General features: G+C 51.7%; 1 protein-coding gene across 2 annotated transcripts; it reads left to right on the top strand.

The window, feature by feature from the left end:
- Nucleotides 1–30: 30 nt before the first annotated feature.
- Nucleotides 31–12,827, top strand: TTI1 (TELO2 interacting protein 1). 2 transcript variants are annotated; one of them, XM_048963270.1, is made up of 7 exons: nucleotides 31–2,520; nucleotides 2,955–3,143; nucleotides 3,919–4,067; nucleotides 4,906–5,046; nucleotides 6,014–6,218; nucleotides 6,933–7,020; nucleotides 10,380–12,827. In XM_048963270.1, the coding sequence occupies exons 1-7, from the start codon at nucleotides 231–233 to the stop codon at nucleotides 10,600–10,602; spliced, it is 3,285 nt and encodes a 1,094-aa protein (XP_048819227.1). In that variant the 5' UTR covers nucleotides 31–230; the 3' UTR covers nucleotides 10,603–12,827. The 2 variants fall into 2 exon arrangements, with proteins under 2 accessions (XP_048819227.1, XP_048819228.1); XM_048963271.1 differs by lacking the exon at nucleotides 10,380–12,827 and adding an exon at nucleotides 7,127–10,364.
- The last annotated feature ends 74 nt before the right edge of the window (nucleotides 12,828–12,901 follow it).

Here is a 12,901-nt window from a genome sequence, read left to right as displayed (position 1 = left end):
AGACGCCGCGAACGCGCGCTGCCTTTTAGTAAGAGGATGCGCACGCGCATCGCGAGCAACCGCGACTTTTCTGGCGGCGCTCTCCCCGCTGATCTCTCTCGGGCCGTTTGTCGCGCCGACGACCCGCGCCGCGCCCCCGTCACTTCCCGCACGCGGGGGCCTCGCTACGGGAGCAGGTAGGCGCTGCCCCGCCGCCCGGCCCGAGGCTCCGTTCCGAGGGGCGCCCCACCATGGCCGTGTTCGACACCCCGCAGGAGGCCTTCGGGGCGCTGCGCCCCGCCTGCGTGCAGCTGACCAAGGCCCAGACGGTGGAGAACGTGGCCCAGCTGGAGGCCCGGCTGGCGGCGGTGGGCGCGGGGGCCCTTCAGGAGCTGCAGGAATACGTGCTGTTCCCGCTGCGCTTCGCCCTCAAGGTGCCCGGGCCCAAGCGGGAGCGCGTGGTGCAGCGCGTGCTGCGGTGCCTCCGTGCCGTGCTGCTCGGCACCCGCGTCACCGACCCGCGGCTGCTGCAGGAGCTGCTGTCCGAGCTCTGCGCCTGCCTGCCCGCCCCGCACGGAGCCCCGGCACCGGCCGAAGAGCTGCAGCTGGCCGCGCTGCAGGCGCTGCTCGCCCTGATGCGTTCTGCTCAGAGGGATGCCGTCGCCGCTCTGTACCGGCCTTCCTGCCTCCCGCTCCTCGGCTTCGCAGTATCTCTGCTCCTGGGTCTGGCGGAGCGAGAGAGGGCGAAGCAAATTAGGCTGTCCGCTTTGGAGTGCTTGCAGGTCCTGCTGCTGCAGGGCGAGTGCCAGGAGCACCGGTGGCTACGCGAGGAGCAGGCGCAGCGATGCGGGGATTTATTTGCTTCTTTTCTGCCCGGCGTTTCTCTTGCGCTGTCTCGGATTATTGCTGGCGATGTCAAACAAGGGCACAGAATCACTGTTTCTGCCATCAGACTCTTTTATCAGGTCGTTGTCTCGGTAATGGCTGATGAGCAGCTAGCCAGAGTCCCGAAGCAGAAAGAAAAGCCGCCGGCAGAACAAAGTAGGATAGCAGAACTGATTGTCCATAGAGGGCCTGAGTGGAGCAAAAGTACGTCAGAAAAACTCTCCCTCCTCCTTCATAAAATCGTCGAACTTTCTTCGGTCCACTCTCACTGGAGAGTGAGACTGGAGCTGGTGGAACTTGTCCATCACTTGCTGAGCAACTGCAGGCTGTCGCTGGTGGACTCGTTCACCCACCTTCTGAAGGCCTTGGTGGGGCTGGTTAATGATGAGAACAGCGAAGTGCAAAGCAGGTGTAACGAAGTACTGCAAGGCATTGCAGAGCAGCAGGTGATAACACAGAACAGGGCTCTCGCTGATGTTCTCTCAGAGAACCTCCATTCCCTTGCCACAGCCCTTCCTCGCCTGATGAACTCTCAGGATGACGCAGGCAAGTTTTCCACTTTGAGCTTGTTACTTGGCTACTTGAAGCTGCTGGGCCCCAAGATTAACATTGTCCTCAACTCTGCATCCCACCTCCACCGCCTGTCCAAAGCACTGATGCAGGTTCTGGAGCTGGATGTGACGGATGTGAAGATAGTGGAAGACAGACAGTGGGGCTGTGTGGGTGGGTACGACCCCTCAGGCTCCGTGCAGCACGGCGTGCAGAAGGGCAGAAGTCAAAGAAAATACTTCCGCTTCTTCACAGAGGAAAAAATTTTCCAGCTCCTTCAGCAAGTTTGTCGTGTTCTCGGCTACTATGGGAACATCTATTTGCTTGTGGATCATTTCATGGGGCTGTACAGTGAGTCTGCTGTGTACCGAAAGCAGGCTGCCATGGTCCTCAATGAGCTGATTGCGGGAGCTGCTGGCATGGGGGTGGATGTCCTTCAGGAAAGGGAAGTTTCACTGAGCATGGATGATCTCAAAGCGTCCATAACGTCCATTCTTGAGGAGTACACAGACCAGGCAAACTGGTATTTGGTCACTAGCATTGACACAGAGGAAATCGGCCACGAGCAGCTCTCTGTGCCACGCTCAGGACTTGCTGCCCTCCCAGGAGCTGCATGCAGCAGCATTCTGCCATCCCCAGACCCTCACGTAACAACACGCACCATGAACAGCAACGTGTGGCAGCTCTGCATCCAGCTGGAGGGGGTCGGCTGCTTTGCAGCTGTGCTGGGGGGAGAGTTCCGCCTGCTTCTGCTGTCAGCTCTCTACCCAGTGTTGGAAAAGGCCGGTGACAGAACTTTGCTCATCAGTGAGACAGCACAGGGGACGCTGGTAGACATATGCGAGGCCTGCGGTTATGACTGTGTGCAGAGTCTGATTAATGAGAATTCTGACTATCTGGTGAATGGGATTTCCCTGAACCTGCGCCAGGTGGCACACCAGCCACATGCTGCCCAGGTCCTGAGCACGATGCTGAGGCACTCGGATGCCAGCTTGCTGCCACTGGTAGAAGACGTTATCCAAGATGTCCTGTCTGCACTGGATCAGTCTTACAGTGACCAGGCTTCTACCTTCCTCGGTGTCCTCCACTCCTTAATGGCAGCTCTAGGTATCTAAGTGATGTTTACTTTGCATAATTCAGTGTTGCTGTGACTAAGGGTCCCTGGCTTTGACATTTGGACTCGCCATGGGAAGTTTCAAGTAGCTGAGGTACTGCAACATTTACTTATGGGCAATAATAACCAGTTTCTTTGCTGATGGGTAATAATAACCACTTTCTGGCCTGCAGAGTTATGGGGGTGTGGTTCAAAAAGGGTAGTTTTACTCCTCCCATAACTGTTCTGTAGAAGCACATGGGGTGTATTGCTGTGTCCAGCAGGGTTTTGACAGTCACAGGAGGTCCCAGTGATGCGACAGCTTCTGCCTGATTACGCACTTCAATCCCACACTTAAAAGCCATGTTCATCTCAAGGAAACTGTGATAGCCTGTTGTCTTGCAGGAAGGAGTTATGAATGCTTAGTGACACACCAGTTCTTTTGCAGTCCAGTGGTTTGGGCCATCCTGCAGCAAGGAGCACCAGTGGAAGCAGGCTGTGGAGGGGCAGAGCAGGACTGTGTCCCAGATACAGCAGGAGATAACAAGTCAAGAAATGGAGCGATTCTTCCTCGACTATATTAAGCAGAAGCAGATTGCAGAGGGCAACCTTCCTGACTCGGGTGACGAGGAGGCAGGTCAGTATTAGAGCTGAGAATCTTCAGCTTAGAGAAAGATGGTGATTTCCGAGGCTTCCTTTCATCAGTTGAAGGTCTCTGGGTGGGGTTGAAAGGTTGATGTGCTCGTGACAATCCCAGGTTTGCTCTGAGCTGATTGCAGCTCCTGTGAGGTGCTGCTTGGTGTTCTTGCTTTATTATGTTCTTGGGGGAGGAAAAAAAAACTGTATTTCCTCACTCATAAATGACCACTGTAACAGAGTCCAGGACCCAAACTTATCCCTTTTCAGAATCCTGTCACTAACTCGTGACAGAATCCTATTTCAGCTTCCTCACCCTCCCTCAGGAATCCCTATTCCATTTTCTCCTGTCTCATAATGCTGCTACTTCTTTCCCACCTGGCCTTGGAAGGCCCTGCAGACACTCATGTAGGGAACTCTGTAGTCTTTACTGGGCTATGGTGCGATCCTGACCTTTAAATACTTCATCTTTAAATATCCATGCTTTTCATTTTTAATAAAAATCAATGGGAAATAAAGAAGTCTGTGGTGAAGAGAGACTGCAAATGTCAGACCAATTGCATTGTCCAGTGAAGAAAGCAAAACTTCCTCAGTCCCACAGTCTGAATCTGCCATTTAAGTCGCAGAGCTCAAGCATATACTTGACTATATCTAAACATGCTCAGAAATGCCAAAGGTCTCATTTGGGAATTTGCAGAGTAGCCGTGGGTGGCTTTTCTGATCTCCCAGAATTTCCAAGTCATTTTCATGGTTTCAGTAACAGTTTTGTCCTCCAGACGAGGTTCCCCCCCTTGCTGAGCCCGAGCCAAGCAACTCTGATGCAGAAGGAGAAACTGCACTGCCCAGCCATGCTCAGCTGGCCAAAGATGTGATGGAGAGGTGCATCCATCTGCTGTCTGACAGGAACCTCCGTGTGCGGCTGAAGGTGAGTGAACAGTGGTGTAGGGGCAGGTGGTGCCCCTGGAGGGGTTGGTAGCCTCCTCAGTGTGCACACAATGCACGTGGGGCTTCCTGCTGTCTCAAATTAGTGCTGACATATTCAGGACAGGCCCTCCAAGCGTCAGCAAGAAAAGAGAGAGAGTTTTCTGAAAGTATTCTGTGCAAGGAATGGCAGCCAGGCTGCGTGTGATCTTAAGGGTGGCTTTGTGAGAGCACGTTTCCTTGGTGCTCACAGTGAAGCCATCATGCCTCAGCCTTTGGTGGGGGAAGGAGAAGCGTTTTTGTCCCATCCTCCTACTTCAGGCTGTAGACTTCACAGACTAACAAATATTTCAGAAGTTGCTGGGGTTGTGATAAGCAAAGCTAGAAGCCTGGTTTTTTTTTTCTTTCTTTAAATTATAAAATCCTTTGAAGGTGTCCTCCTTTTAAACTGCAAAGCAAGACAGAAAAATGCAGCACTGAGGCATAACCCAGATTCTTACTACAGCAGCCTCAGCCCTATGAGGTGATTCCTGCTGCTGTGCAACAGGAACAGTGGGGTTCTGAGCACAGCTCAGCCTGCAGGATCCGGCTAGAGATCCTGTCCTTATTTCTGCCTGGCCTTGTACCCCTGCATGAGTTACATCACTGTGCTGCGTGTTGATTTCAGAGCAGGCCAATGCTCTGAGCAGTGCTCAGTTGTCCCAGCTCCTGCTGAGGTGAAACTGTACCCTTCTGTGTTAGCATCTTTCTTTGTCCTTGCTCCCTGCTGTGAGGCTGGGCATCCACCTGAACGCCTGGCGCCGCAACGTTCTGAAAGTCCATTTCCTATCCCTTGTGCACAGGTCCTGGACGTGCTGGAGCTCTGTGTGACTGTGCTGCATCCTCACAGAAACCATCTGCTTCCCATGGCTCATCGTGTCTGGCCAGCTCTTGTCACTCGGCTGATTAGCGATGACCCTCTGGCAGTGCTGAGAGCCTTCAAGGTACAACAGTGAATCTTTGCCAACAGCCTTCAAGCTGGTGCTTAGAAGGCAAGCAGCTCACAAGCTATTGTGGCCAGTGGGAGAAACTCTGAGTTTATGGAATCATTTTTGTGATTTTTTTAATGTGGTTCAGAAAACAGGATCACCTCCCTGCACTGGGTAGGTTTGTAGCCCTCTTAACCACAGCGTGTCCACAGATAAGATCTTGATACTGTACAGTGCAGCTTAGCCTTGCTGGAAGCACAGTCTCAGCAACCCCCTTTGGAAGTCTTAGTCTGAAGAGAGGGGAATGTTTTGCAATTGAAACATTGGCAGGGGAGGGAAGAGGTTAAGTGCAGACTTAGCCTCATAATAACATTTTAAAGGATTTCCTGGCCATGCCAACTGACAGCATTCTCTTCCTAAATCACAAGTTGCACAAAAAACGCAGTGCCTGAGGTTGACAGCTCCAGAGTTGCCCTGGGCTTACTCTGCTGTGCAGAATGAGACTCATTTTCAAATCCTTCAGTGTGAATAAAAGGAAAGTTTTGATTCCCCAAATTCAAGAAGCCATGCACTGGAATTTCAGAGTAGCCATACGTCACATGTGCCTGCTCTAAAACAAGGGCAAGATCACCGTGCAGGACTAACTCTTGAAAAGCATCTTCCATCAGAGGCTCCTCCAGCAGTTCTGAATAGGCCCTCACAAACCACCCTTACCTTTGCCTTGCTAAGAGAGAGGAGAAGACCCAGGAAGTTAGTGTGAAACTGAGCAGCAAGGTGCAGCTCACCCAGCCTCTGTCAAACGTTTAGCTTCTGCTTTACGTGGGAGGTGGTGGCAGGTGTGGTCACATTCCTTCCCCCTGTAAAGATAATCAATAGAGAACGTGTTGCTCAGAGAGCTGCTGCTGAGTACAGTAATCTGGAGCAGCCAACTCACAGAGCTGTGGGTGCACTTAACCTCCAGTAACTGAAGTTTCTCCACTAGGTGCTGTGTACCCTGGCACAAAAGTGTGGAGACTTTCTGAGGCAGAGGTTCTCCAAAGATGTCCTGCCTAAGCTGACCAGTTCCCTCCTCAGCCAAGCTGCAGCGAGTGCTAGAGCTGGGCCTGTGTACAACCACACTCTTGCCTTCAAGTTACAGCTGGCTGTGTTGCAGGGACTGGGTTCCCTGTGTGAGAAGCTGGACATGGGTGAGTAGCAGGGGAAGTGTGGACTGTGTGATATCCCTGTGTGCTGTAACTCCTCTTGTCAGGACTAACCAGGCCTGCACTGGATTCCCACTCTTCTGGTGCCCCACAGACTGATCTCCAGATCTTCTCCAGATTCATCCCATCCTGCTGGGCCTTAATCTGTCCTCTTTCTAGAGGGTCTTGTTACTCTTTACTCCCCAACAGAGAGTTTCCCAGTACCACACAGAATCTGACAACTCGTCCTGTGCGTGCATTAGAATGTGCATTAAAACGTGTGTGAAGTGGAATGTTTGAGTTGCTGCACTCAGACCTGCTGGGCAGTGCTTTGTTCTCAACTGAACACCAGCACCCAGGTGAAACTTCTGGCTAAGCTGGCTGGTTCCATTTTGAGGTATCTCTCTGGATGACCCTTTACATGCAGCATATTATTCTTCTGTGGAACGAAACTCTCTGAAATTCTTCTAGGTTAAATTTCTGGAGCTGACTTTGATGGGGGAGAAGGCTTGCTGGCTGGTTGCTATTTTCCTCTCTCAATACTCTTGATTGCTTTCCTGGCTCCACAGCAAGATTTTCGAGAGGAGAGGTCAGAAGAGCTCTGGGTCAGACAGTTCAAAGGCTCAGAAGCCCATTGCTGCCAATTTAGAGCAGATTCTATTAGGTGGCAGCAGCTGAGTAGGTTACCTCCTACCCTTCTTTTCTGTTCCATTTCTGCAGGTGAGAGTGACCTGAATAAAGTGGCAGATGCTTGCCTGGTTTACCTCAGTGCCAAGCAGCCCATGAAGTTGCAAGAAGCTGCCCAGAGGTAATGTCTCTTAGATGCACATCTATCTGGTGTACAAGTAATTTGGGGAGAGGGAGGAAACACAGTAACCCCTTTCCTCTTGCTCCTTTCTCATTCCTTTTTCCAGCACATCTCCATCTGATGTAGAAAAGAGTCTCTCATAGAATTTCTCAGGTGTTACTCAAAATAAATCATCCATGTGGATCAGACCTGGCAGAACAGCTCTGCCGTAGTGTCCAGCTAAATGGCTTACCTCTTCCACCTGCCAGCCCATAGCGAGGCAGGAAAAAAGGCCTGTTCCCCCCAGGCTCAGCCAGGTGGGCCTGTGTTGCTTAGGTTGCTGTCAGTCTTGGCACCAGTCTTGCTCTGCAAAGGCTGGGAGAGGTTAAAAGAGCACAAACAGTTTAGGTGAACAGGCATTAGCCCTATGAAATGTTGACAGACACACTTTGCCAGTTGCTGTTCAAAATCCTGCTCGACATGTTCCTGCTGTCAGGATAAGAAATCACTGCTGCCATATGTTGTCACCTGGAAACAAGGGCAGACATTTCAGCAGACAAAACGTGTCCAGTTACGGAACACAGAAAGAAGAATAAGAAAGCCACACGTCTCTGTTTCTGCTGAAGATGAGGAAGAGCCACCCTCTTTGTGTGGCCACCTTCCCTCCCCTAATGGGAGAGGCAGCCCGCTGCGAGCAGGTTCAGCAGGCACAGCACATTTCAGAGGGCAGGCTGTTAAAAAGGGAAAAGCTGTCAGCTCCCTTTCACCTGAGTGCAGACCTCCCAGGGGTGTGGAAGAGCTTTTGTGTGGCTGGGCAGCAGCTGAGACAGACAGAGCTCTCAGAACTGCAGCCATACCTTTGTTTGTATTCCGGAGTTGGTGAGAGTCAGTTTATTTTTACCTTAGTGGCTTTTATGGCATCGCAGCAGGTTTCAGCAGCATTTGTTCTGCAAAGGGGCTCTTTGCTGTAGGCTTGCATATCCTTGATACAATATAACGTTCATCTGTGTAAGCAACGCCGGCGTGGAAAGCAGAACGCCAGGATTTATCTGTTTGGAAACTTAAGCTTTTAAATCACTAACAAAGCAGGCTGAAAAGCTGTGTAATTTCTCACACGCACGCTAGGGATGGAGGGGGGAAGGACTGAATTAGCCATATGATGTGCATTTAGGCAAGGGCAAATTATCAGCCTGCTACATGAAATATTCTGCAATTGAAATGCTTCTAAAAACAGATAGAACAGAACTAATCTTAGCTGCAGCCCGAGTGCCAGCACGCATCACATAACTCAGCTTTATCACTACCAAAATCATACAGGGTAAAAGGATGTCTGGAGCCCCCGTGCCATGCTGATTTATGCTAACTGGTTTTTGCTCACCTTTTTGGTTCCTTATGCTACTCATGAGTTGTGACCTGCCAGGAGGAAGGTCAGCTCATCCAAAGCCAGCTGCAATAACTCCCCTCATTGTCTCAGCCCGATTTTAAAGTGAAGGTTCTGTAGCGAAGTGCTGAGCAGCAATTTTGGGCCAAGGTGCTGCCATCACCGAAAAAAATAAATAGATTTGTGTCTTCCAGGAATGTTACGGTGCTCCAGGGAGGCCATTTAATCCCATTTATGGGACCCTGTAGTTTTATTGGATGAAGCAGTGGGAGTAAGTGAATTTGGTAAATGCAGCTTTGTGCAGAACTCAACGGGCAAAAATAGATGCTGGGAAAAGAAGAACTGCAGCGTGTCTGAGGCAGGGAAAGCAGGGCTTTCCTATGGCTGCTGGTGGGATTCCAGGAGATAAGCATTACCCAAATCTTGGTTTAAGAAACCGAAACACCAAGGTTTGGGAACATAGGGACAGCTTTGCTTTGATGGAAAATGAGGCAGCATGCCTTCAAGGAAGGTGAGCAGACATTGTGCAGCTGAGGGGTTGCGCTGTGAGGGGTCAGGAATGAGATGGGGGGAAAACAGTGCAAACCAGAACGTGGATTTGAGCATCTGATCCACTTCCTGAATGGCATCACCCCTAAGATCCTCAGCTTGAGGAAAAACAGAACATCAAACCCTGAAGGAAAAAAAGAGAGATGAAGAAATTGTCACTGGCCCATGTCAGCGCTCTACAAATAGCTGGGCATTTTTTCTCCGTTTGAAGTGACTGTTTTGAAATTTACACTTCTTTTTAATAAATGTTTACAGTCTGTCAAGTTTCCCATTTGACCTTTCCGTCACCATTCTGGGGAGGAATGCTTTTTTCTGAGGCACAGAAATAATTTCCCTGCTCGTGCTGAAGCCTGCAGTGACCCATCTCCAGTTATTACCCAGCACAGCTGCGAAAGCCAGGCAGGCTGGTTCTTCTGCCAGCCCATTTGTGCCATGGCTTTGCTCTGAGCCTGGGCAAAGCCCAGTTATCAGAATAGCCTCACTGCCCTGTGCCATAAGAACCTGTTGGAACAAATTGGAGCCATTTGGGGATCTTTTTAGATACCATATTTGATTACACAGCATTAACGACATCCTTTGCTTTGACTGTGCAGCTTATTGGATTCTTACTAACAGCTGTCATTTGCAAGCTGGGCTGAAACCCACTAAGACAGCCACCTGCACGTGGCAGCACTCAATGAAATGATATTGAACTTAAAAAAAAAAACCAACAACAGAAAACAAACCTGGATTAACCCCAGGTTTGTTTGCCATGGAAACAGGTTGCTTAGATACTACCCAAAGAGTTAGTTTGGAACTGCAAGAGTCCAGTTGTTCTTGAAGCTGCTGCACAGCAGTCCGGGTTACAGGAGATGATCCCAGGCCGTGAGCCATTGTGGGCAGGAGAGGCAGTGGAGCTCTATGGGGAGCAGCAGATCCCTTGGGGAAGGGTTGGAGACCAGGAGCTCTGTGCTGTGAATATAGGAGTGGAAGCTGGGGAGATGGATGGCAGGAGCACAGCATTCCCCATTTCCACATTGACTTCCCAGTGATTCATCTTCCTTGCCTGCTGTGATCCATCCCAGGCAGAAGGAACAGGGGTGATTTCTGTGCAGCCACCCACCGTAAACCAGGGAGACAGAGGGGACCTGCTGCTCCCTGCAGTCAGCACAGTTTGCTCCCACCAGCACAGCCAGCGAGCACCAGGCAAGGGAAGGAACTCTGCTTTCTGCAAACGCTGTGTAGAAGGGGGAAAATGTAGAGGCAGTTCATAAGAAATCAGAGTGGGAGAGACTGGAAGACAGACCCTCAGAACAGCATTCAGCTCTTAGAGGCCCAGCCTGGAAAGCTGTGTAGGTTGCAGACAGAGCCAATGCGTTCCTGAGCTGCTTATAATGACCCCACTGGATGTAAATGAAAAAAAAGCCTTTCTCCTTACTCATCTCTCCTTTCTTCCCATTGCTTTCTGAAGCGTTTTCCACCACTTAATGCGTGTGGACCCTGACAGCACCTGGCTGTTGCTGACTGAGGTGTGCTGCCCACAGCCATACGAGGCTCCTCACGCCAGCCTGCAGCCTGTGAAGCTGCGTGGGATGGGGAGGCAGCGCGATGAGTTCACCAACAACATCCTGCTTCTGCTGGAGGAACTGCAGCAACAGGAGAGTGCAGGGGCACAGAGGGCACCTCCTCCATGAGGACCTTCACAGCAGCTGGCAGAGGAGAGGAGAACCGCCACCACACAGCGCTCAGCTGGGAGAATCCCGTCAGCGATGCCCAGCGTCATTGCAGGGGAAACCACGGCCCTGTTTGGGTCCTGACTGAGGCGCCTTCCCCGTGGCTGAAAGGTTTTCTTTAAGCAGTGTTTGGAGGTGAGGTGGGTGCCTCGTCCCAGCTCCTCTGGGTTTGTACTTTGCACGCAGTGCTGGAGGAGATGGGAGGGTCAGAGCACAGCTCTTTCCAGATCTGCAGGACAAAGAGTTGTTTTCCAGACATGATTTCCCAGCACTCGGTGGTTGGGTGACATCCCTGCAGCACCAGACCTGCACCCCTTGCCCTTACGGCTGTTGTGTCCCATCCCCACCTGGAACATCACTGCCATCTGAAAACTAATGCTTAACCCTCCTGGAGACCACGTTAGAAATCCTCTTCTGATATTAACTGAAATCAAGAACAACAGCTATATCCATTTACAGGGAATGCCTCACCAGTATTACTGAGAACAGCATCCTGCTTTCCCCTTAGCAATAGCCAGGTTTTCCCTTACAGTTATTTAAGCCAGGCCAAATGAATCGTGCTGCCTGATTCTTGCCGTTGAGCCGCGGCAGATCCTTTAGATAAACAGCCAGCCTTGATTTACAACTTGCAAGTGATTTAAGAGTCCCCCTTATTCCCAGATTGCCTGCCATTTCTTGCAGGCTATTTCTCAAACCTCTCCAATCCTTAACGCCCACCCCAAGGAGAAGCATCAGGCTGCTGGCTGCGTGCATGTGGCCAGACGGTGACATTTGGTGCAAGGCTGCAGGTCCTGCTGCACTCACCTGGGGCTGCCCCGAGCCCTGCAGGCACTGCTCCATCCACCCCAAACTCATCAGCCTCGTCCCACGTGGCCTCTGGCAGCCAACTGAAAGTTTGATGCTGGTAACACAGAAAGGCAGATCTCCACTCTCATTTCAGAAGCAAGCTCAGAAATAGAAAATGCAATGAAATAAATGGGTTGTTACATGGGACCAGCTTTGTGTGTTATTGCCAGGGATCCTGGCTGAGCATCTGGAGTGCAGTGCAGAGGCTGCTGAGGTGGTTTCTCTCACCTTGGTTTTGCTTAGGCTTTGCTCCTGGTTGTTTTTCCATGAGGAACGCAGCTCAGTGGCTTTTCACCAAGAGGTCAAGGCTGCAGCTCAGCTTTTACCCTTCGTGCTTCTTCCTAAGTACACACAGCTCTTAACATCAGGCTGCATTTGGTCCAGGGGAACCTTTCAGAGCTGATCACCCAATGAGGGAAGGCAGGAGAGGCAGGCAGGCAAAACGTTCCCTTCAGTCTCCAAAGCCCTCCTGGGATTGCTGCAGGATTGCTGTAGCACTGCTCAAAACCCATTGCCCAGGCACAGCCACCAGGCCCGCCTGTGCCAGAGCCCTTGGTGGCAGCAGTGCTGCTCCTCAGTGCTGCTCCTCAGCAGCTGGAGGCTGAGCACACCGCAGAGACCCACGAGGCCAGGAGGCACCGGCTGCAGCCACCTCACCTTGTCTGTGATGCAGAACAGAGTGAGCCTGCACACAGGTGGCAGCGCTGTGCCCGCGGGTGCAGCTCCCAGCCCCGCTGCACCCCTCTCTCCCCGCTCCATCTCCTGCTCCCAACGTTTGCCATCAACTCGGCGAAATGAATCTCTTCCAATAAAAGCTGTTATTTTTAACGGCCTGCCTCTAGGTTTTGCAAATTGCCACGCCAAACAGCCATTTGTTTGCTCGCCGTTTGAGGTGATTTGCAGCCTGCTCCTCTCCTCAGCGCAGCCCCAGCTCTTCCCTCTCCTCCTGCAGACGCTTATTACCCGCTGGCTGATCCTCCCCTCCCACCCTGACATGCATTCCCTGGCGGGGAGCAGCCGAGCACGACGTGCAGAGATGAGCAGAGCCACTGCTGCCCGTGGTGGAGCAGAGCTTCCAGCAGAGCCCCACGGCTGGGGCTGCACACATTTCTGCCCTGACAAAGTGCCGCTGTATTTATGGGCTGCGGTGCTGCTCACTCGATGCGATCGCATCTCCTGTCCGTGGTGAAGCCCCCAACTCCAGCTGCACGCCCCCGGTGCTGCTGACACCAGGCTTCTGTTTCTTCAGTGCATGACAAATTGTTTAATATCAGCACACCGAGAGGGAAATGGAGCTCCATGGCTTAATAAACAGCAGCAGAGCTGAGCTTTGAGCTTTGCCAACAAAAAGCAGGAAAGAGCTCCTCCAGACCACAAGGCAGAGCCCACCCAAATGCCTTCTGCTCCAGTGCCC

The sequence above is a fragment of the Lagopus muta genome, chromosome 16 (genome assembly GCF_023343835.1).
Source record: "Lagopus muta isolate bLagMut1 chromosome 16, bLagMut1 primary, whole genome shotgun sequence".
NCBI lineage: Eukaryota > Metazoa > Chordata > Aves > Galliformes > Phasianidae > Lagopus > Lagopus muta.
The sequence above is the reverse complement of the archived record's forward strand: the minus strand, read 5'-3'. Positions and strand labels throughout refer to the sequence as shown.